Here is a 21,627-nt window from a genome sequence, read left to right as displayed (position 1 = left end):
AGCTCACGATTCTGAGTTAATATCAAGTGAAATTATCTATACGGGTACGTATGGGTGTTAGTGACACCGTGCCGAAAATTGAGATGGATGATTCCGACCGTTATTCTGAAATAATATCAAGTTTGTTGTAAGAAAACTCATGATTTTTTTTTTAAATTATTTTCAATTCCATCCTTTTGCTACGGAAAAATCCACTTTGAATTATGATTTTCAGAATTATGAACTGAATCATCCCCAAGGGTTGGTATGATGTCTCTCACCTTGTATAGGGTAACTACCAAAACGAATTAAAAAAGCTTTTTTTCATCTTTACTTACAGATTTTTATCCAATTAGACAAGTCAGTCAGAGATTACCAAAGGGATCTGATTATGGTGTTTCCTAAGCTAGTATCCCTAAGCTAGTGGGTTCCTTTTTTCCTTTTATCACTGTAATTGACGATGGTTATTATCGTTTGCAACATAGTGTCAGAACTTAGCTAAAGCCACATGATTCGACTCTACAATAAGCTTGTAGTGATAAACCCGCTCATTGTAAGTACCACGATATCGATAAAGTTTTGTACTTTCCTACTGAAGGAATGCTTTGATATTGAAAAGTAAAAAAAAAAAACAGTAATTGTTTAAGTAAAATATTTTATGTGCCAAACATAAAAAAAGAACCATGAGAATATATTATGCCAGATGTCATTAAATCACTTTTTTATATATCTTGAAAGAACGATATAAATAATTTCTATTAGACATTTTATGAAAATTCTGATGTATTATAATCCTGTCATCAATAAAAGTGGTCAAATATTTTTATTGTTGCGTAAATAATAAAAAATAATTACTTAATTCAAATTCTTAATGGAATCAATAAGAAAAATAAGCTTGAATTTTGTCTTGTTATTACGAAAATTTACTTTTTTGATTTTCATTTAAATTAAAATTCAGATTTACGCAACAATGAACAAATAGGAAATTTGACTACTTTATATTCCATTAAAAGAAGGTCTTATACTGGTTTCTATTTCTAGATTAGCATTTTATAATTATGGAAGAACGTCTTCTTGAATTCTGGAACATTGCAGCAATAGGTGTATTTGTTATACGGTATGAAGTCCTCACAGGGTTCGCTGCACAGAATGTCATCGTCAGTTGGTGACGGGTCGTTGACCTGGACTACCACATATATTTTCCGCGCCGTAAGCTTCAGCACCTTGAATTTGAAAGAAAAGATTTTTTGATAAATACTCAATTTAATAAAAAAAAACATACCTAGAAGTAACACGTTCAGCGTCACTTCCTGGTGCCCGGGTGTGTCAAAACAACCGATAAGGGTAAAGCTGTGTCTTTTCTTATCTGGTTGATCATTATAATGATGTACCTCTGACTACTCTATTGGGATACAGTCGTTAGTTTAAGTTATGTTAAGGAAAATTACCTTCCATAGATATCGAGGCACCAATATGTGGTTCTTTTCAACATATTTCTCCGCCCCGGACCACATTTCGAAGGTCGAGAGAGCCGAAAAGCCTCGAGACCTTAAAGATTTGTCCAAATCGCTCCAAGTGACCTGCAATCATACATAAAACAGTGGGGTTAATAAGGCGACTTTGAAGCAATTCATCGGTAAAGCAATATTGCTATTTGTCATTTACTGGCATTGCAATATTGCTTTTTCAGTGAATTGCTTTGATGTGGCGTTTTAGGACCGCAGTTTATTTCTTCATTTCAAACTCGATCAACTTTGGCTGTGTTGACTGACTACCCCAATTGGGAATATATTCGTGAGTTTTATTTTTTTAAGGTTGCTGAAAAAATACTTACATCTTGTCCACAATCACGCCAAACTGGTACAAAGTTTGAGGTTTCAACGAGTGTAGCCACTTGTGGTGGGCCTTGTCGAACGTCCATTGTGCTTACTAACTGTGAATCTTCCAAGCAACATCCAGACGTTACACTACAGTAGTCTGAATTGTTCTCTTTGTGTGATCCATACTTTAGCCACTTGTCTAACGTGATTTTAGGTAAAGGCAAAGAATTCTCTGGTCGTCGCATCGTGACTTTAGTGTACAACGGAACATTGCGATCCTTGTCAACGCATAGAGAATATACTTCCAAGAACTTGCCTTTAGCCTCTGGTATATTATATCCGACTTTGACGATTTCTGAATTTGTATCTGCGCATTGTTCTCCAGTTTTTTGTACTGCTGGTGTTGTGTCTGATTTGCATTGCAGGTCCGAAATTTTGTAAGGTTTATCATTGATCAAGAAACTTGTTTCGTGGTCGCAAGTGACAATGGCGTGTGATTTTTCTGGTAAATTTTCGAATGTATTTGGTTTGTTAGCTTGGCTGTGGCATGTGAGCAGTAGCTTTGTGTTGTGTTTCACATAAACGAATTTATTTTCACCCTTAACATATGGCCAGGTACCTGACGGTGTTAATATAAGAGGCGACTTGCCGACTTCAGGTTTAGTTTCTATCAAGCACCCTGAAAATATAAAACTTTTGTCATACGGTATGCCAATATCTGCGTTACTGTAACTCGGCAACTCGCAGCATGCTTATTTAAATGCCCTTGCAACTGTTATAAGTACTTCGTAAGTAGTAGCTTTGCCTGTTTTATTTTCACCCAAAATATTATAAATTACTTCGTTCTTATTAAGAATATTTACTAGACAAGACTAGAAGAATTACTTGATAACTTACCCGATGAGATGACTTTAAAATGTTTGGACACAGTTCCGTGATAGTTGCTGATTGTGCAGCTGTAATCTCCCCATCCCAATATTGGGTGCGTTTGAGTTTTAATATCAGTGACTTTGCCATTATATAGCCATTCAATCTGTTAAGTAATATACATATACAATAAGCTTTTGTTAAAAACAGAAACAAAGAACGTCGTCAGTTTCTAACCTGTCTAAATTTTTATTCATATTTTTATAATTCATATTATCAACATATTTGTGTCAAAATATAACATTTGAATACTGAGTGTTCTCTGGATTATTGTGGAAATCGTCTCATTCTACACATAAAGCATTATTTTATATTAATAATATTCTTTCAGCTTTCATTAGCTGCGTTTGGTGTACTTCTTCCCTCGTGTTTGTATTACAAACTCTCTATCTATCTACTCAACCTGTACATGGGTACAGGTTATACAGTGGGTGGATATGGATCCACCCACTGTAGAGTATAACCATCCTATCTTACACGCTATTCTTTCAAATTTTAAATAAGTATTTTTTTCTTTTTTAAAATTACAATATTCCAAGCGTTCAGGCTAATGGAATACGTTATTTACTAATATTAGCAATTGACTGAACAACAATAGAATGTGCCTTTCCAATTACCTTCACTGTTCTTGTATCTGGCTTCATTTCAACGGTACAGACAAGACGATTATTTTCACCTTTCCAATCCACGGTTTGGTTATCTTTATTATCTAGTATTGGTTGGTAACCAACATCGACGACGTATGTATGGGACTTTGGTGGAATTTTGTCACTACTGCGACAAGTGTAGTTACCGTCGTTTTCCACATTAACATTCTTAAGTGAGTATGTTCCTACCACTTCGGTTGGTGTACCAGACTGTAACAAAAGTTCAAAATTCAAAATACTTTCGTCTTCTTCTGTGTTATTTACAGAATATACAACAAGGATTAATTAAATATAATTACTTTTTTTAACTTTTAGATATTATTACTCGTTATACCATCTATTTAAGTACCTATTTATTTTTTAATGGTCACGAAAATAATAAAACCTTACCTGGAACCATCTGCCGTCACATTTCAAGTCTTTTGACTCGCCATTCTTCATATAGATATACGTAATGTTGCCATAATCCTTATCAAAGTCAATATACACTAAAACATACAACATAAAAGTAGTTCAATACACACAGTATAACGGACTCATCCTTAGATCTAAAAAACTCGACTGAACACTGCAGTAAGAGAACTGCTAGGCCCTTCTTATACCAATTAGTTTGATTCTTTAAAAGTCTGCCATGTAGCATTGACCATTATAGAAGGCGATACGGCTCACCACCAATCACGTGGGTCTAACAGAAAGCTCGGTGAAGCGTGGGTAGGTTACTTAGATCTTGCGTTGGATGTAGGTACTACTACCCGAATGGAGATATACTCGTAAGCTTATCTTATGTCTCAATATATACTTGTTCTTAAGAGAAAATATCCTTTTAAAGAAAATAAACATTTTTTTTTCTTCAGAAACAATAATAATAAAAAAAACAGAATGTAAATCCACCACAGGCTTCGTCAGTACCAACATTCATATTAAAAAAATAAAATAAGGGAAAGCATATTCAATTCATACATAATAAAATCCGCACAAGCTTCGTCAAAATACAAAAACAAAACCACAATAGGCTTCATCCAAAACTACCTACTCCAGAAGCCACCGCTTCCGGCTCAAAGCTACCCATTAAACTGGCCGCATTTCCACGTTGAACAGCCAGTGAAATGCGCTGAACCAAAAACGATCCGGAACGCGGATCATGGCCCTTCTCACGCAACCGCCTCCCCAGCTCCCTAACGAAATCCAGTGCCTCGCAACCCCATGGGCTCCCAGTCTCAACGGCAAAGGGCAAAAAGCAGTAATTTGGACTCTAATTAGCATATTTTACATGCTTTGCCGCTGACTCCGCAGCCGCTCCCGCCGTCCGAATAGTGCCGGAGAGATGCGACGCAGCATAAGTGCTAACGCACGTCGCATCCCACAGCAAGTTTTTTTTTCTTAATAATTATTCGTAATAAAAGCATACTTACTTGATACGTAAACGTCGAAAACCATAGAATCGAAACCACGGTTATTCTTAGCATTACAACTGTAGTTCATGGTATCAGATTCTGTAGGTTTATTTATAATAAGGTCGCCGTTATCAACCGTCAGTTTTGAATCTAAAAAGAAATATTTTTGTCAGTTATATTTAATTTCTAACTTTATATAACTATGTTGTGGTTGTGGTTGGAATATGGACTTGACTTAATGTATGTACTTACGTATTTATGTATAAAAAATATATTGTAGGAGAATATTTTTGAACCCCTTAGTTAAGTTAGTTTAGCAAGTTATATGGTCATGAACGCTATTGTGTGACTACACAGTTTAAAACCCTGTCCCACTAACATATTCGACAATCAGTGAGACTTTTGCTAAATAAGTAAATGCGATATGGTTCTAATCTTTTATTGCTCGTGACCATATTTGTATTTTTTTATATTAAGCCTTTACATAACATAAATAGCCTATAAACGCCCCACTACTGGGTACAGGCCTCCCCTCAATCAACCGGCGGAAGTGTGGAACATACGTCACCATCCACGTGCCTGGGGTAGTACTTCGGCACCAATAGTTTTATGTGCCTTTCAAAGCACGGAATCATTTCACTTTTCCAGACAATCAGACGTTTCTGCCTGCAATGTCCTAACCAAACAAAGGATGATTTCACAAAATGATTTCGCCAATGTCCACATTGGAGTAAAACCTGGATCTCTAGATCGTGAGAGCAACGCTCCAACCACTAGACCATCTGCTGCTAAATAGATGTTAAATGTGTATATTAAGTTCTTACTTTCAGTGATTGCAGTTCCGTTTCCTAATGTCCAGGATATGGTGGGTTTGGGATACCCAATAGCAACGCAAGGTATCCGTAGAGAGTTGTCACCTTGCAATGCAGTGTACGTAATTGAATTATCCGATGTTATTACGGGTGGTCCTGTAATGAAAGTACGTCGTTATGTCAGTAATAGTTATTGCATAATCGACAGTTTACAATAAGTATTTTTTTAAGCCAGTTTTCAATCATCATTTAGGCCATCATAATAAATGTGTTTCAGACATAAAAGTCATGCACTTTTTTCGTCAAACATTTGTTTTCAATAGTCTGTCGAAAATAATATACAATACCTTCGACAATTAATTCTGTTATCTGTTCATCTTTGTCCACGACGTTGCTCGCTACACATTTATACATTCCAGTGTTTTGGTAAATAGTTTTCTTTATAATCAGTTCCTCTTTAGTTTCCTTTACAAGAGCTTCATACTTGTCGTTACCATCTTTCTGTACCGACCACATTATTGTAGGCTTTGGATTTCCCCTTGAAATTCTGAAATTATTTAAACAGTCAAAAATTATCTGGAGGAAAATTCGTTTATTTTATAGTCCCATATTGTGCTTTAAGCTGCATAGAATAAAAAAAATATGAATTATCAAAAACCATAAATCGGACAACGCAAACACCTACACTACTTATAAGTATTTGCGTTTCATGTTAAAATTTTCGGAGTAGTAATAACAACAATATTTATGTATACAATAAAGAGTTTAACGATAAAGATTCCAAGACACATTCAATTACCTGTGGTAGGTATCTTGGAATCTACATATTTTGTGAATTGTGATACTTACTTGCACTTCAAAGTAACATCATTGGTAACGTTTACTCTTATGGTCGATGGTTGCTTAACTATCTCAGGAGAAGCTAAAAATATATAATATTTGAGATTTAATTAAATATTTTCTCACTTTTCTTCAAACACGTTATAAACATCAAGGCCAAAAAATATGTATATTATGAGGTTTTACTAGTTAACAAACGTTATGCTTAATGTTTTATTTTTGCTTACATCACAACAAATTTAATACTTAGTTCTGGATTTCATAAATTCAACCTTACCTAAATCTGTTATTTTAACTGTGACAGTATGAGAATCCTTCATTTCTGGATCCTTTTCCAATTCTGCTAAGCACTTATATTGCCCTTCTGAATTCAGCTCAATATTTTTAATTTTTAGTTCCTTGCCATCTTTAGAAACGACATATTTTTCGGAATTCTCGATCACTATAGTTTTTTGTGGTTTACCAACTATATGAACCCAAGTGAATTTCATAGGGAACGCTGATACTATGTCACATGTTATGACAGAGGTTTCACCGTACTTAACGCCCTTTACAGCTGAAAATAATAGGTGATAAATGATTAAAAAAGTTTTCATCTCGAGCTCCTCCGTGCTTCGGAAGGCATGTTAAGCCGTTGGTCCCGGCTGCATTAGCAGTCGTTAATAATCATCAATCCGCACTGGGTCCGCGTGATGGTTTAAGGCCCGATCTCCCTATCCATCCATAGGGAAGGCCCGTGCCCCAGCAGTGGGGACGTTAATGGGCTGATGATGATGATTAAAAATAAAGCTTACAAAAATAATGTCCTTTTTCATTTAGTATGAATTAAACGGCAGAAAATGAGCTTGAGGATATAAGATTTATTTTTCTTTGTCAGTTCACTATAGAAAAATTATAATTTGGCACTCTGATTATTTACGTATATTTAAACATTATCTTTTTTGGTATTTAAATATAAAAAACTTGTATTATTCTTCAGATGTGCTAAAGAAAATGTTGATTTTGATACAACTACAAATCATCTTATTCAATATTTGGAATAACTTACTGTTATTATCCTTAGAACTGCTTTGGAAAGGACTTATCAAATTCACGTCAACTTGTTTTATGGTTTTATCGATCTCATTTACGGCTTCGCAAGAATACCTTTCCGATCTTAATATCTTCGATTGGGTAATATGACTGGTATATTCGTTGAATTTCGAATTCACGGGCTGGAAATAAATAGTTTTCAAATTAATATTACAAGTACAGTATTATTATGTCATTATACACATGTCTAATGTCTTTGCTAGCAGATTTCTTCTGCATCGTCTGCTTAACTTTAGTTAATTGTGTTTCGTCACAGATATGCGCATTAGCCGTCTTGGTTAAAAATTCAACTATTGTTACGAAGAATTATACAGACATTTCGATGCCGTATTATGGCTTGTCTATTATTTCCACCGTAAAATTAGCTTTAATAAATTGGTAGTTGGTTGGCTTCTACCGCTATTTTTTCCTTTAAATAAATATAATAATTATCCTTATTATTTTTTTGCGTGAAAATAAAATTCAGAATTGAATCTACGAAATATCATCTGCTAAGCTAATTTCGTTTGAATACAACAAAGAGTTTTTATGCTAGTGCAAATTATTTATGTCACTATTAAGTAACCTATATTCATTTTGGATACTTTATCAATATGAATTGATGTTTAATGTGTTACTTTTCCATAGGTATCTTTAGTACTCACTTTGTCAGCGGCTATTTCATTGCCTTTGCTGTTTCTCCATTTTATTACTGGCGTAGAATGTGAGGTGACGACGCATGTCAATTTTACGTCACCATTGTAAGCAATATTAACAGGAGATTTCTCCAAGTTGTTGGCCTGTAAGGTGACCCTAGGTGCAGCTGCAAGAAGAGGTTGATATTAACATTTATTTGCACGTCAAAGGGTTCAAATATGCCACATCGAAGCAATTCACCTAAAAAGCAATATTGCTATTCGATATCTACATACATACTACATAAATATCATTATTTATCTCCCGTTGGGGTAGGCAGACACCACGGAATTCCACTTACTACGATCCTGACACGCCACTTTGGCTTCTTCCGCTCTCATCAAAAACAAATCTCAAATAGCAATATTGCTTTTTTATTCAATATGTCATTTTAAGCCCATCAGGTCCGTACCTATATCCCTACCATGATGTACATAGCTACAAGTCTTCAATTATAGAAGTCTCAACCGTTCCTAATATTCGATATTATGATAAACAGCCGGGAGAGAGGACATCATTACAGGAAGGACTTTCGCAAACACAATTTGCTTAAAATGTATCTGTCATAACATGATTATTATAATGTACTACTTTATAATTAAAGGATAACAACTAAATCGTGTTTTGGGGAGGTTAGTGCGTCTATCTTTCTATAAGTCTTGATGCATTGACGTTGTTTTTTGAAAAAGGAATGTTCACTTTTTCAAATACATTTCAAACTTAATTAAATAAGTATATCTCTTAATAATTTCTTTGTATATATAGAACCCTTCAAAAGTATATTGTTTGTTTACTTACTTAGAACGGTAAGGGTAAATTCTTGCGATGCGTGTCCCTTAGAGTTTTCAGCAATACAATAGTAATTTCCAGCATCTTTCAAATCTGCATTGTTAATTACTAGTTCCTTGTTGTTACCAGGGTTTGGAATTGTTTGAACGTCATTTGTGCCTGATTTTTTAAACTGCCAACTCACTTTCGGTTTTGGATATGCTTCGACGATGCTGAAAGAATTAAATTATAATGTAAAATAGATGAAGATAAACCTAATTATTATTTAGTTCAATTATTATTTAGTTCTTTGACGTTGTGGTTACATTCATTTCACATTATTTTTAACTGTCAAAAGAATAACTGGATAAAATAAAAATTGACCAGAAATAAAATGAATATGGTACAGTCACACAAAAAATGAATGTTCTTAGTTATTTATCTTTATTTATTTGTTTTACAATTTTCTAGAATGACTTTTTGCTATACTATAACGATATAGGTATATGAGTCTACTTACTTGCACTTTATGGTAGTAGAATCCTTAACCCTCACTTGCATCTTGGTTGGTTCTCCCATTACAGGAGCTGAAATAATTGTCATGATCAATACATTCTTACTATCAAAAAAGTACATATCAGGCAAAGGCCTTCCTTTCATTTTGCCACCTTTCACAGTCTTCGAATGTCCGCAAACTATCACTAATCTGCGCGGTAGGCATCAAAATCGTCACGCCATCTTTTTCCAAGTATTTGTATTTATAACCATCCTGAGCTACAACACTAGCCATTTATCTATAATATTAATCTCATGACCCCTACTTATATAAAATAGGAGTGAACGTAAACTAATACAGAACAATAAAGCTTACCAACTGGGTTAATTTTGACATCCTTGACTATTTCGTGTTTCATATCTTTATCATCTCTTAGCGTCACAACACATACATATTTTCCCTCGTCGTTCTCGTTAACGTTCTTAATGGTTAGTTCATAATTATTCACATTATATTTGTCTGATTGTGCAATCTTATTACGAGTGCCCCCTTTGACTTGATACCATGTTCGTTCGATGGCGTAATTTGATCCTATATTGCAATACAACGTGGCTGATGTTCCATAATTAACGTTTCCTTTATCTAAAATCAAAGTAAATTAGTATGTGAATTAATTAGGAAGTGAATAATTGTAAATGTAAACTTTTTGCATGCTACTGTCAATAGCTGATTAGGAGAAACTTGTTCTAATATGACCAGAAGGTAATATACAAATGAAGATTATGATGATGTTTAATTTGTCAAAAATATATTTCATAGTACCTCATAATGTAAAACTAATCGGAAAATAAGGTAACGATGATGTTGTATAATAGTATTTGCTTGATCTCAATATGCACAAGATTTTGTTACATTCTGGCAAGCGTCTTAAAAACAGAGAACAATTTGCTGCCACTTTTGGTATTAAGTTCTAAGATGGATATGATGATCTGAAGAGTAGCTGGTGAACAGACCTGTACAATGGTTCAGAATTTCAGAAAGCAATCACTTCACTTTATCAGTTTTTATGACATCAGCAACTGATCGAGGTCAGTTTTTTTTTCAATCCTTGTTCAACATAGAATATTGGACCTAATTGGTACAGTCCACTCCAGTTTAAATATTAGATTCTTAATCTACATCACACATCACATACGAGACGCGTCAACTTACCAGTATATCCATCTAATATACGAAGTGGAGACTTGACATTGATATCAACTCCTTTACTGCTTTCTCCGATGTCATTCTCAGCGTAACAACGATACGTTTGCGATTTCCTCAGGTGTTGTATTTTTGTCGTACTGACATATTGTGTGTTGGATAATGTGTTTGTCTGAAACATCACAATCATTTACTGTTAAGTCGGCATTGTAATCGTCTGTTGTGCTATCTGCGCCAAATCTACAATAAGTAGCGTCAAAAAAGGAAGAATTTATCATCACAATTAAAGTTAGTGGGCACGGCCAGAGCTAATCAGTATAGATGTTGCTCTTATCAAGGTCGGGGATGCCATGTGTCAGCGTAGAATAAAAGGAATTGTGGAATGGAATGAGAATTTCGAAATTTAAAATGATTGACGGTAAGAAGGAGAGGCCAATATGTGCAGTTTGTACTCCCAGATTATCTAAATAATAACTTACCGTACTAGGAATAACATTCTCTAAACTATCCTTCCACGTTATTGTAGGTTTCGGATAAGCTTTCACTTTGCAAGTCAACGACAGTTCACTATCATATTCATGCGAGCCTTGTTCCTCTATTGAAATTATTGGATCTAAAACATAAAAAGATAGTGTTTATATGGATGTATATAAATTATAATTACTTTCATGTTGCTGGAGAAGTAGAAGTACCTACTTGGACAAATTGCAAACTCTTGTGGGTCGACAGTGAAATAGAATAAATAATAATTGAATGGTTAAAGATTGACATCTCACCATTTGTCAATCCTAAACATTTTATTCCATTAAACAGGTTAAAATGGCCACATCGAAGCAATTCATATAAGAAAGCAATATTGCTTTTTGACATTTGCGCATATAAAAGTAACTGCGCAATGCGAACAAATGTCAAAAAGCAATATTGCATTCTGATTGTGGCTATTTTGACCCCCCAGAACTAATAATATAGGTTGAGTTCATCCATCGACATGGTCTCATTGAAATACGTATCATGAATGATAGATCAACTTTGTAAAATTATTTATAAATCTTACCGCTGTTTGGTGGTCTAGATTCAATGGGAGTTTTGGCAATCCGCCGAATTTCCTTTCCTGTTTTCTTTCCTACTCCGCTTATCTAAAAAAAATACACAAAACTTGATTCAGGGTGATGCGATTGCCAGGGTCCCTCATCATCATCATTCATTCATTCCATTAACGTCCCCACTGCTGGGGCACGGGCCTTCCCTATGGATGGATAGGGAGATCGGGCCTTAAACCACCACGCGGGCCCAGTGCGGATTGATGGTTGTTAACGACTGCTAATGCAGCCGGGATCAACAGCTTAACGTGCCCTCCGAAGCCCGGAGGAGCTCGAGATGAAAACTTTTTTTTATGGTCACCTATCCTCCTCCTCGCCAGGAGGTCCTCAATCCTCGCCAGGGTCCCTAATGAGTCAGTAATGATATTGTCATGACTTAAAGTCACAACTCAAAAATATCTTCTTTCAATATTGTTACATAATATTAAAATACGTATACTTATATCAACACTGTTAACTTTTATAAATCAAAAGACAAAATTTAACCACTCTTAACACGTGCACTATGTAACTGAAAATAAGATATCGACTCCTCACGTGCAATGTTTTTCGATAAATACATTGGAATTTATGTACATAGACACACTATGCCAAGAAAAAATAATCTGTTAGCCTCCCGTCCGATTTTTTCTTTTTCCCTAGTGCCCCACATAATATGGGCATGTCCCGTATGAGTTTCAAATTTATTGTCTCATATTTGGTTCACACACAGTGAATGTGTTAATAAAAAGTCCCTGAAATCCCAGGATGATGACGCATAGTAACAAAATGATGTACTAGATGAATGATTAATAACATATTTCTTACCGCAATTAAAAATGTTGAGCTTGGTGGTGTAAATAAGTCAGTGGCATAATAATTTTCTGAAACCCTCCTCAAATTCAGGTGTGGAATAAGGACATTTTCTGCAGTACTTAATATTTCAGCTGTTTGTATGTTAACAGAGTTTGTGGGATCATTTACAGATATCAACAAGTGGTATTTTGTACCTGAAATCAAACATGATGTTAATAATCAAATCCTTGCGTTTCATTTTAAATTGTGCCTACTTATTTATTTAGCAATCAACCGGAGGGGGTATTGAGCATACTCCACCACGCTACTCCACTGCGGGTTGGTGGAGGTGTTTTTACGGCTAATAGCCGGGACCAACGGCTTAACGTGCCCTCTGAAGCACGGAATCATCTTACTTTTTCAGACAATCAGGTGATTCAAGCCTGAAAAGTCCTTACCAAACAATGTCCCCATCGGGAATCGAAGCCGGACCTCCAGATCGTGAGCCTAACGCTCTAACCACTAGACCACGGAGGCTGTTCCCCCTCCGGTTGATTGAGGGGAGGCCTGTGCCCAGCAGTGGGACGTATATAGGCAGTTTATGTTATGTATTTATTTAGCAGATATCTCGATGAGGTGTGGGTACTTAGTTCATCTTGTGATGGATGTACGTCTGATTATAACCTTAGTTGGGATATAGTCGTAAGCTTATGTTATGTTATTTTGCATGGTTGAGGTATTGAATACTTTTATTTCAAAGAGAGCAGACATATACCGACTTTCGCCGATCAGTCTGTGCAGATAATGCAAATTTAAACGACTGTAACAAAAATGTTCTTCCAATGTGTACAGTGGATGATTCAACTGCAGACCGATGACGTGTTTACTTGTGAACATCTGTGTGATGACTGATGACTGATCGGTGACTAAGTAAAGAGTTACCGGTACATGTTGGCAAGAGGCAAAGTACTCATGTAATAAATTGCTTACTAACTTCCAAACTTCACGTGAATAGGCCTGGATTCCCTAAAAGCCATCTAACTATCAACGCCATACAAAAAGTACATGGTTAAAAGGGCTACATCAAAGCAATTCATCTAAAAAGCAATATTGCAATTTGACATTTGCGCATATAGAAGTAAGTGCACAATGCTAACAAATGTCAAAAAGCAATATTGCTTTCCAAAGATGAATTTCTCCGATGTGGCCATTTTAACTCCCCAGTTCTTTTATCAAATATTGGTGCTAATTCCTGTAAATACCATCTAATTTTATTTTAAGTTATATCTGTCATTTTCTTATCCGCCGAGAAGGAAAGGGACGGGTAATCGACAAGCATGAAATTTATGGAACACACGTCAATTTTAAGCACAAATCTAAACAAACCGTGTAAAAATTTTACATCCGTCAATAACCCGACACAGTTAAGTAGACAGCACGTCAAACGGATTGCATACCAGCGACGTACCTTTTGATTCGCCCGGGTTATTCATTCATTTACTCATTCTTTCTAAAATTAAGAGCTTTGAATCATCCGTCCCTTTCCTTTTCGACGGATATGAAAATGACGGATATTACTTAAAATAAAATTAGGCGGTGTCTGCTGGAATCGGGGCCATTGTCTAAGTATGTTATAGTATTTCCTGAGTATTAACTAAATAGGGTAGCACTGTTAGAAAGAACAGAATCAATTGGCCTAATCTTGAGCGATACGTCACTTAGTACATTGGCTTCTGTACTTTGGCAGATCTGAGTCATACCGCACATTGAAGCTATTGTAAAACTTTATCTATATTAAAATATAATCACAAATTGTACTGAACCAGACGTTCTGTTTAAAATTACTAAACTAAAGTTTATCAACAAAATTGTATGTCTTAGTTAGATGATTGCATTTACCGATAAGCTTTTGACTTCGTTGAACTTACCTTCAGTTGGTTGTTTTCTATCATTATTGAATTTCGTTGGTACATTCTCATGGAATCCGTGTTGGAAAGTAAAGTCTGTTCTTCCAAAGATCATGACTGTAGTAGTGGCAGTCCCTTTAACGATAGCTTTGTATTGGCCAGGGTCAGGATTGTTCAATTTTACGACCTGAAAAGAAATAAACAATTTCGTAGAATTGCGCATGATATTGTGTAAATTTTTAATTAAATTCTATTATTAGTTGTATGTTTCTCAACGAACTCCGTGGTCCAGTGGTTGAGCGTTGGGCTCACGATCCGGAGGCCCTGGGTTCAAATCCCGGATTGTCCGGAAGTAAGATGATCAGTGCTTTGGAAGACACGTTAAGCCGTTGGTCTCTGTTACTACTTACTGATGTAAGTAAATAGGCGTTACATGAGCCATGTCAGGGGCCTTTGGTGGCTCAATAGTAACCAGGGTTGATGAGATTGGTACTCCACCGCACAACCCACACGATAAAAGAAGAAGTTGTATGTCGTTTCCATATCTCGGACCTATGGAGTCTCGGGCCTATGGAGACCCGGACTTTTGAAAGGCGTGGGTGGAGGCGAATTAATATTATTATATGTGTTTGATTGCTAATCATACAATGAAGAGCTCTTTGAGGACGTTTGATTCGATTTTTAAATAATAAAATAGTTATTATACCAATGTTCATAGTGCTTTGTTAAAATCATATGTTTTTACCTTTGCATTTTTCAGCCATACTACTTTTTCGTAGTTCCTTGTTGGTCCTTCGATGATATCTAATTCAACATCTTTTCCAGAAGCAGATATTATTGCGTATTCAGTTTGGTCGTCAATTGCAAACTGAAAAGAAATGTGTTATGAATTATTTTGTTCCGTTATTTCTTTTGCCTTAAAATAAAATAAGTAATTATAATTCTAATGAAAGACGTGATTGCCCAGTTGAGACTGATAACTTTTCAAATCGGGTCAGGTTTTAAAAAATCGTTTTCGAATTTATTTTGAAATTCATGTTTGGAATATAAATCATCAATACCACAAACTTAACACCGTGAGGAAACCCACGTAGCGAAATCTTTTTGGGTTGGTTTTCCCTACAGATTGGAAATTAGGAGTGAAAAGTGGAAAGTCTTGGGAGGTTAGCGTCTTGATTCGTGAGAGTTATAAGTTAGCGAGAGTCGAAATAAGAACATTTGCAACTTGAGTATAACCATAGAATAAAGAATAATACTGCTTGTGGAACGGTGACTCTCCGCCCCGCAAATCAAATCAAATCAAAAATCAAATCAATTTATTTCCTCAACAAAATATTTATTTATTTTATTTTTTTTTTTTTTATATTTATTTGCATCAATTCCTTTCGGGCACCGACCTCACCCCTTCTGGGTTTTACTTTAGTCTTAAATGGCCATTAGCAATGGGTAAGGAGAAGAACGCGCGAACTGCGTCTTGCTCGCTTTTCTATGGAGAGTCAAGGGTAGCACACCCTATAACCGAAATTTTAATTGATTTCTTACCGGTATGTAGGTTTGTGTGTTTGGTGGTACAGTAACACTTGTTATCACATCTTTATTACCAGCAACAACTGTGTCTACGAAGTGTAATATCTGAAAAATTAAGGTATAATCAGCAAAGTACATAAACTAAGAAAGGATATTTAATAAAATTGTTCGTAGTTATAAGTTTCAGATGGTTTTTGAGGGAATTTTAAACTTGGGGGTTAAAAAGGCCACATCGAAGCAATTCATCTAAAAAGCAATATTGCTATTTGTCATTTTTTGGCTTTGCGCAGTCTTTTCTATGCACTAATATCTAATTGCAATACTTATTTGTTTTATGAGGAATTGCTTCAATATGGCCTGTTTAGACCCCCTGATTTCTAAATGGAATGATTGGTATAATTAATATGGTGTCGATATTTGGTATTTAGTGTCCGAAAAAAAGATTGGTTAAACTTACGTCGTTAATTTGGTTCTTGTTTTCCAGTTTGAAGACTTGCCCAAAGGTATTAGCAGCAATCTCAGTATAGGGTCTAAAATTGTCTTCTCTGTCATACCTTTTACAATACGCAGGCGCCGGAGTGAGAATGAAGATAACCTGAGCATCAAAATGAATACTTCTCGTCAAAAAAACGAAACACTTCCGATTTTTTGTGAAACAAAACATAAATTTAGTAAAAATTTGAATTTGGAATATTAACTAATATTCAGAATTAAAATCTTTAATGCAAACCCAATGTAAAATGACATTTAGTTTTCATTCCTAATCTATCTATCTACTCAGCCTGTATCCACCTACTGCTGGGTATAGGCCTCCTCTCTTTCACGCAATCCTTTCCTGCCTGTGTAAGTGACATCCACTGTTTTCCGACATACGAAATAGGTACTCGTATTTTTTTTTTATAATCTTACGAAATATAAACTTACGAGGTGTTTCGATATTTTGATGAGAAGTGAATATTATTGTTGCAGAATTAAAATAAAGTATAATCAGTCAACTTAGTATAATAAAAAGGAAATATGTCCCCGACAATTTCTATGTATATCCAAGCTTATCTCAATTGGATTGCCACACTGAATGGAATCTTCTGATGCAATTTTACTGTTTGAATCTGCATTTCTCTAAAAATACTATAGTAAAAACGTAAGACACAAGTGCTGTTGAGGCAAAGTAAGTACCTATTTTCAGCATGTATGGAGTGCGGAGTAATAAACGAATTATCATCACAGTAGGGTAAAAGGCTACATCCAGCGATACATCTAAAAAGCAATATTGCAAATTGACATTTGCTCATGTAAAAATAAATGTATCAATATCTAAAACCAATATGGCTTTTTTAGATGAATTGCTTCGATACGGTCTTTTAGCCCCTAAGTACATATAGTTCAACGCTTGACTTTCATTGTGAGGTCGCAGGTTCAACTCCCAGCACGAGAATATACTAATTATTTTCTGTTGTTGAATTCTCGTTTTCATCATAAATGGTTATCTCGCGATCAGCGGTGAAGGAAAACATCGTGAGGAAAGCCATATTCCCGAGAAATGTGTTTCGGGTTGGAAGGTCGGACAAGCAGTCGGTTTGCAAAAACCAGACCTTTCAAATCTTCTGGTTAGGTAAGCGAACCTTGTGAAAAACGGGAGAAAGCTACAGGATATGATAATTTATACATATACAGTCGAAAACGTTCTACTTATAAAACGAAGACCAAGAAACTGGGATTAACAAGGCTAAGAAGATATTGGCAACGTATGGAATGTTATAAATACCTGACTGCTCTTCGATTGTGCGAGTCTGATCACTTTTTGAGTAAGCTCCTTGTCTTTTGGAGAAGCGTCAGTGAACACGAATATTATGGAGTTTGGAAGAGTATTTTCAAGCGCCATCTTTAAGCCTGTGAGTGAGTATTCTGGACAATCTCCACCACCGTGGACTCTGATACCGTGTAAAGCTAGCCTTAATTGTTCTCTGTCTCTGGTCTTCTTGAGTAATTGAGTCAAATACGCTGTGAATAGAAATAATGTAAAAGTTCATTCAATTCAGGTTAGGTAAGCGAGTCTTGTGAAAATGGGATAGCGTTAGGCTGATGAATATAGTGAGTCAATGTGGTCTCTGTGGTCTGGTCGTTTACTGGATCGTTGCGGGTAGTGCCGGTTCGATTCTTGGTATTCGAACTTCGCCAATGACTTATCTCCTTATCTTAAAGCGCAATTTGAAAAAATACAAGTCAATACTAACAGAAGCTTTTCGGGGGCAGTAATTGTTTGTGTTCATAGATCAACCCGGTTTAGTTTGGCCAAATCAATGAACACAAAACGTTTAACGATATGAGCAACTAAATGCATGATTACTTCATGATATGGCCAAACGTTGGCAAACATTATACTAAAATTAGTAACATTATCCACTGATAGTGCCGCTGGTGTCGATTATATTTAAAACTTAATTGATATTATAATAGATGAATAGATGTAATTGTACAATTTTACATATCGATTAGGTAAATAATTTTGAACCTAAAAAATTAATCGACTATTCGCATTTTTATTACACCACATAACATAGACACCGCCTGTGTTAACAATATGTTAAAAATAACATTAAACGTTGACGTTTCAACGATATGGTCAACTTAATTTTGGCTATTTCATGAAATATGACCATTTCATGAAATGGTCCAACACCATGAAATGATCAATTCTAAGATCTGGCCACGACATATGCACCTCTGACTACCCTAATTTGGATGTATACGTCAGCTTGTTAAGTTACCTCCACAATGGTACATAAATATTAAAGAACAAACTTACCTGGATCGTTAAAAGTTACTAACACGATATCTTGAATCTGGCTCGATGCTTTGTTTAAAATTATGTCCATGATCCTGTTAACAGCATTCTTCACTTGTTCTATTTCGTTTTGCATGGAAGCAGAATCATCTATGACGAATGATAGACTTCCATACTGCTTGTTGGAAGATGCAGTGACGATGTTCACTGATATGAGCGAAAGCAACCAGATTTGAATCCAACGAGGAGCCATTTTGACGCTCAAACAGAGACTCGACGTTAAAACTCGACACATAGGTATATATATACGATAAATTGAGCATTTTCCTCAAGGATGATCCTCGAGGAATTTGAATGCTTAAATATATTTGCTATTTAAACAATTTGTTGGAATATAACAAGAGTAAAATATTGTATTGTCTTTATCCACAAAGGTTCACTTTTGATATGATCATTAGAAGTGCACAGCCTCTGTGGTCTAGCGGTTAGAGCATCAGGTTCACGATCTGGAGGTCCGGGCTCGATTCCCGATGGGGACATTGTCGAAATCACTTTGTGAGACTGTTCTTTGTTTACTAAGTTTGCAGGCTTGAATCATCTGATTGTCTAAAAAAGTAATATGATTCCATGCCACGGCGGCCACGTTAAGCCGTTGGTCCTGGCTATTGGTAAAACACCACCACCCACAGTGGAGCAGCGGGGTGGAGTATGCTCCATACCCCCTACGGTTGATTGAGGGGAGGCCTGTGCCCAGCAGTGGAATATATATGGGCTGTTCGTAATTAGAAGTAGATAAACATTAATTTGCATGTTGTTCAAGTTACATCGTTACTACTTACCTTACCATATTTAGTTAGAAATCAAGCTTATAATATTTTTATTTTTTTCAAAAATGATGCCATACTTTATTATAATGCAACATGTACCTCTAAAATACGTATATACTTACTTTATTACTTGCGTAAAACCATAAGACCGATAATGAGGCCTATAAAATCAAAGGCAGCTAAATCTAAGTCTGTCAAATAATCAGTAAGCTACAAAAATCGATAACTTTGTTCAGGTAGTTACAATATTCTATATTTTAAGACAGATTTGTAGAGAATGTGAATATTAAGATAAGTAATATGAATTTTAATTAATAAAGCTCCCTGTATATTTGAATACAAAGTGAAAATAAAATAGCATTTAGCTGGCTTTGATTCCAACTATAGGATATTGCTGTATTTGATTCTGAGTAACTGGATATAACTGAGTTTGATAATGACAGTCACCATTAATTCAAAAAAAAAAAACAATTCAAATTCAAAATATTTATTTCGAAAACTAGTCCATATTTAGTTAGTAACAAAAAGCTTAACCTAGTATTAGTAACAGATTCGAAAGACGATAAAACATAAAAATAAAACACATGAGACCGGCCCGAATCACCGAAGCCGCGGGCAGCTATGTAACAGCGTGCAATCGCACCCAGCGGTTCAGCAGCGGCGAGTCGTACCGGTCCACCAATGCGCTCATGATGGTGTTGGGGCTGGCACGCGCACGGCGCAACAGAGACGCACAGCGCTTACGCATGATCGCGTGGAAGTCGTCTACACGCGCCTCGCAGAACATAGCGGAGGCGCTACAGCGTCGCGACAGCCCCAGCAGTTATTAAACTAACATTTAACTAAGAAAGAAAGGTCTTTCTTAGCAATATTAGCTTTCCGGGGTTTCTTGTTCTTTTACGAGCCTTGCCCGCAGTTGCTCTTGTTACAGGGACCTCCATGGTTATCCAAATTGGAAGTTTAGCAAAAGAATTGTCACGGAATTCAATAAAAACACAAGAATAACGCTAAAAACTGGACGACACATTCATAAATATGAATTGTACGGCAGCGGCCATGTTCGTTTTCTGAAATCCAGCTCTCTGATTGGTTGGCGTAACTCGTAGCTATATTTGATTTTTACTGGTTGGCATGTAGCTGTCTTTGATTCCAGTATCAACTTTTGACCCGAATTTTATAGGGATTTTCCTGCATTTGTTACTAAAATGAATATGATAAAGTGTGTCTCATTTTACGATATTATGGCGTTTAGCTGCCTTTGATTTTATAGGCCTCGATTGTAAGCGCCCTAAGAATAGAGGTGGTATAATAATTAACAATAAAAGTACTTATTAAAACATTTACACGTTCACTGTGTATGAACCACATATGAGGCAAAAAATTTAAACATACGGACATGTCCCATATGTGGGGCACTAGGGAAAATAGAAAAATCCGACGGGAGACTTTTCAGATTGTTTTTTCTTGCCATGGTATGTACGGTCACGAGCATTAATATGTATACATTTGGTACCATGTCACATTAACTTTTTAAGTCTCACTAAATGTCAAATATGTTGCGACAGAGTCCTATTTATTTTTATTTATTTATTTATTTATAAGAAACAAAGTTGTACAAATTAATTGTTGAACTCTGATAAACCAAACTAAGCACACAGGCCTGTGACTTGGTAATCAGGGTTCGGCCACATAAGTTGAGCTATAAGAGTAAACTTATATAATGTAAATTAAGAACCAATACAGTAAAATGACAAAAGTAGTGGAAAACAAAAATGAGCGATTACATTAGAGACAGCATGCAGTAGTATCTTATGTACTTATGAAGTTAAAAATAAAAAGCGAGAAATAATTAAAATGAAACAAGTAATTAAGTAAGAATATAAAAAAAAAAAAAAAAAATAGATTCGGGAACGGTTGCAGTGTATGTGTGTGCGAGTGTGTGTGTGTGTGTGTGTATGTGTGAGTGAGAGTGTGCGAGTGTGTGTGCGTGCGTGAGTGAGTGTGTGTGTGTGTGTGTGTGTGTGTGACAGTGTATTTGTGTATGTTATGTATGT

At 35.7% G+C, this 21,627-nt stretch overlaps 2 protein-coding genes across 4 annotated transcripts in view; both read right to left on the bottom strand.

Annotated features, from left to right (window-relative positions):
* The window catches only part of LOC126375497 (gastric triacylglycerol lipase-like), a 294,161-nt gene that overhangs the window by 270,405 nt on the left and 2,129 nt on the right, over nt 1-21,627 (bottom strand). Inside the window, exon 2 of one of the 3 annotated variants that reach the window (XM_050022455.1) lies at nt 20,899-21,142. The exons of the other annotated variants lie outside the window; for them this stretch is intronic. The gene's annotated coding sequence lies outside the window, so the exon portion shown is untranslated. Of the gene's footprint in view, nt 1-20,898; nt 21,143-21,627 lie in introns of those variants that run through there. 3 annotated transcript variants of the gene reach the window in all.
* LOC126375441 (hemicentin-1-like) lies at nt 823-19,040 on the bottom strand. Its single transcript, XM_050022357.1, has 26 exons — nt 18,768-19,040; nt 17,727-17,962; nt 16,419-16,556; nt 15,977-16,066; nt 15,180-15,302; nt 14,456-14,621; nt 12,561-12,742; nt 11,708-11,789; nt 11,133-11,266; nt 10,663-10,825; nt 9,826-10,092; nt 9,475-9,541; nt 8,985-9,187; nt 8,156-8,313; nt 7,468-7,633; nt 6,697-6,975; nt 6,429-6,501; nt 5,927-6,126; nt 5,592-5,735; nt 4,786-4,917; nt 3,764-3,861; nt 3,344-3,583; nt 2,697-2,832; nt 1,814-2,478; nt 1,428-1,559; nt 823-1,202 (listed from the first exon to the last, which is right to left on the bottom strand). The coding sequence occupies exons 1-26, from the start codon at nt 18,997-18,999 to the stop codon at nt 1,017-1,019; spliced, it is 4,692 nt and encodes a 1,563-aa protein (XP_049878314.1). The 5' UTR covers nt 19,000-19,040; the 3' UTR covers nt 823-1,016.

The sequence above is a fragment of the Pectinophora gossypiella genome, chromosome 19 (genome assembly GCF_024362695.1).
Source record: "Pectinophora gossypiella chromosome 19, ilPecGoss1.1, whole genome shotgun sequence".
Classification (NCBI taxonomy): Eukaryota; Metazoa; Arthropoda; class Insecta; order Lepidoptera; family Gelechiidae; genus Pectinophora; species Pectinophora gossypiella.
The sequence above is the reverse complement of the archived record's forward strand: the minus strand, read 5'-3'. Positions and strand labels throughout refer to the sequence as shown.

Coding starts and splice junctions, on each gene's coding strand:
- LOC126375441 (XM_050022357.1), bottom strand. CDS start 18,999: ATGGCTCCTCGTTGGATTCAAATCTGGTTGCTTTCGCTCATATCAGTG. Junction 6,502..6,696: donor AGTTAAAATAACAGATTTAG/GTAAGGTTGAAT, acceptor ATATATTTTTAG/CTTCTCCTGAGATAGTTAAG. Junction 3,584..3,763: donor GTGACGGCAGATGGTTCCAG/GTAAGGTTTTAT, acceptor CTTTTGTTACAG/TCTGGTACACCAACCGAAGT.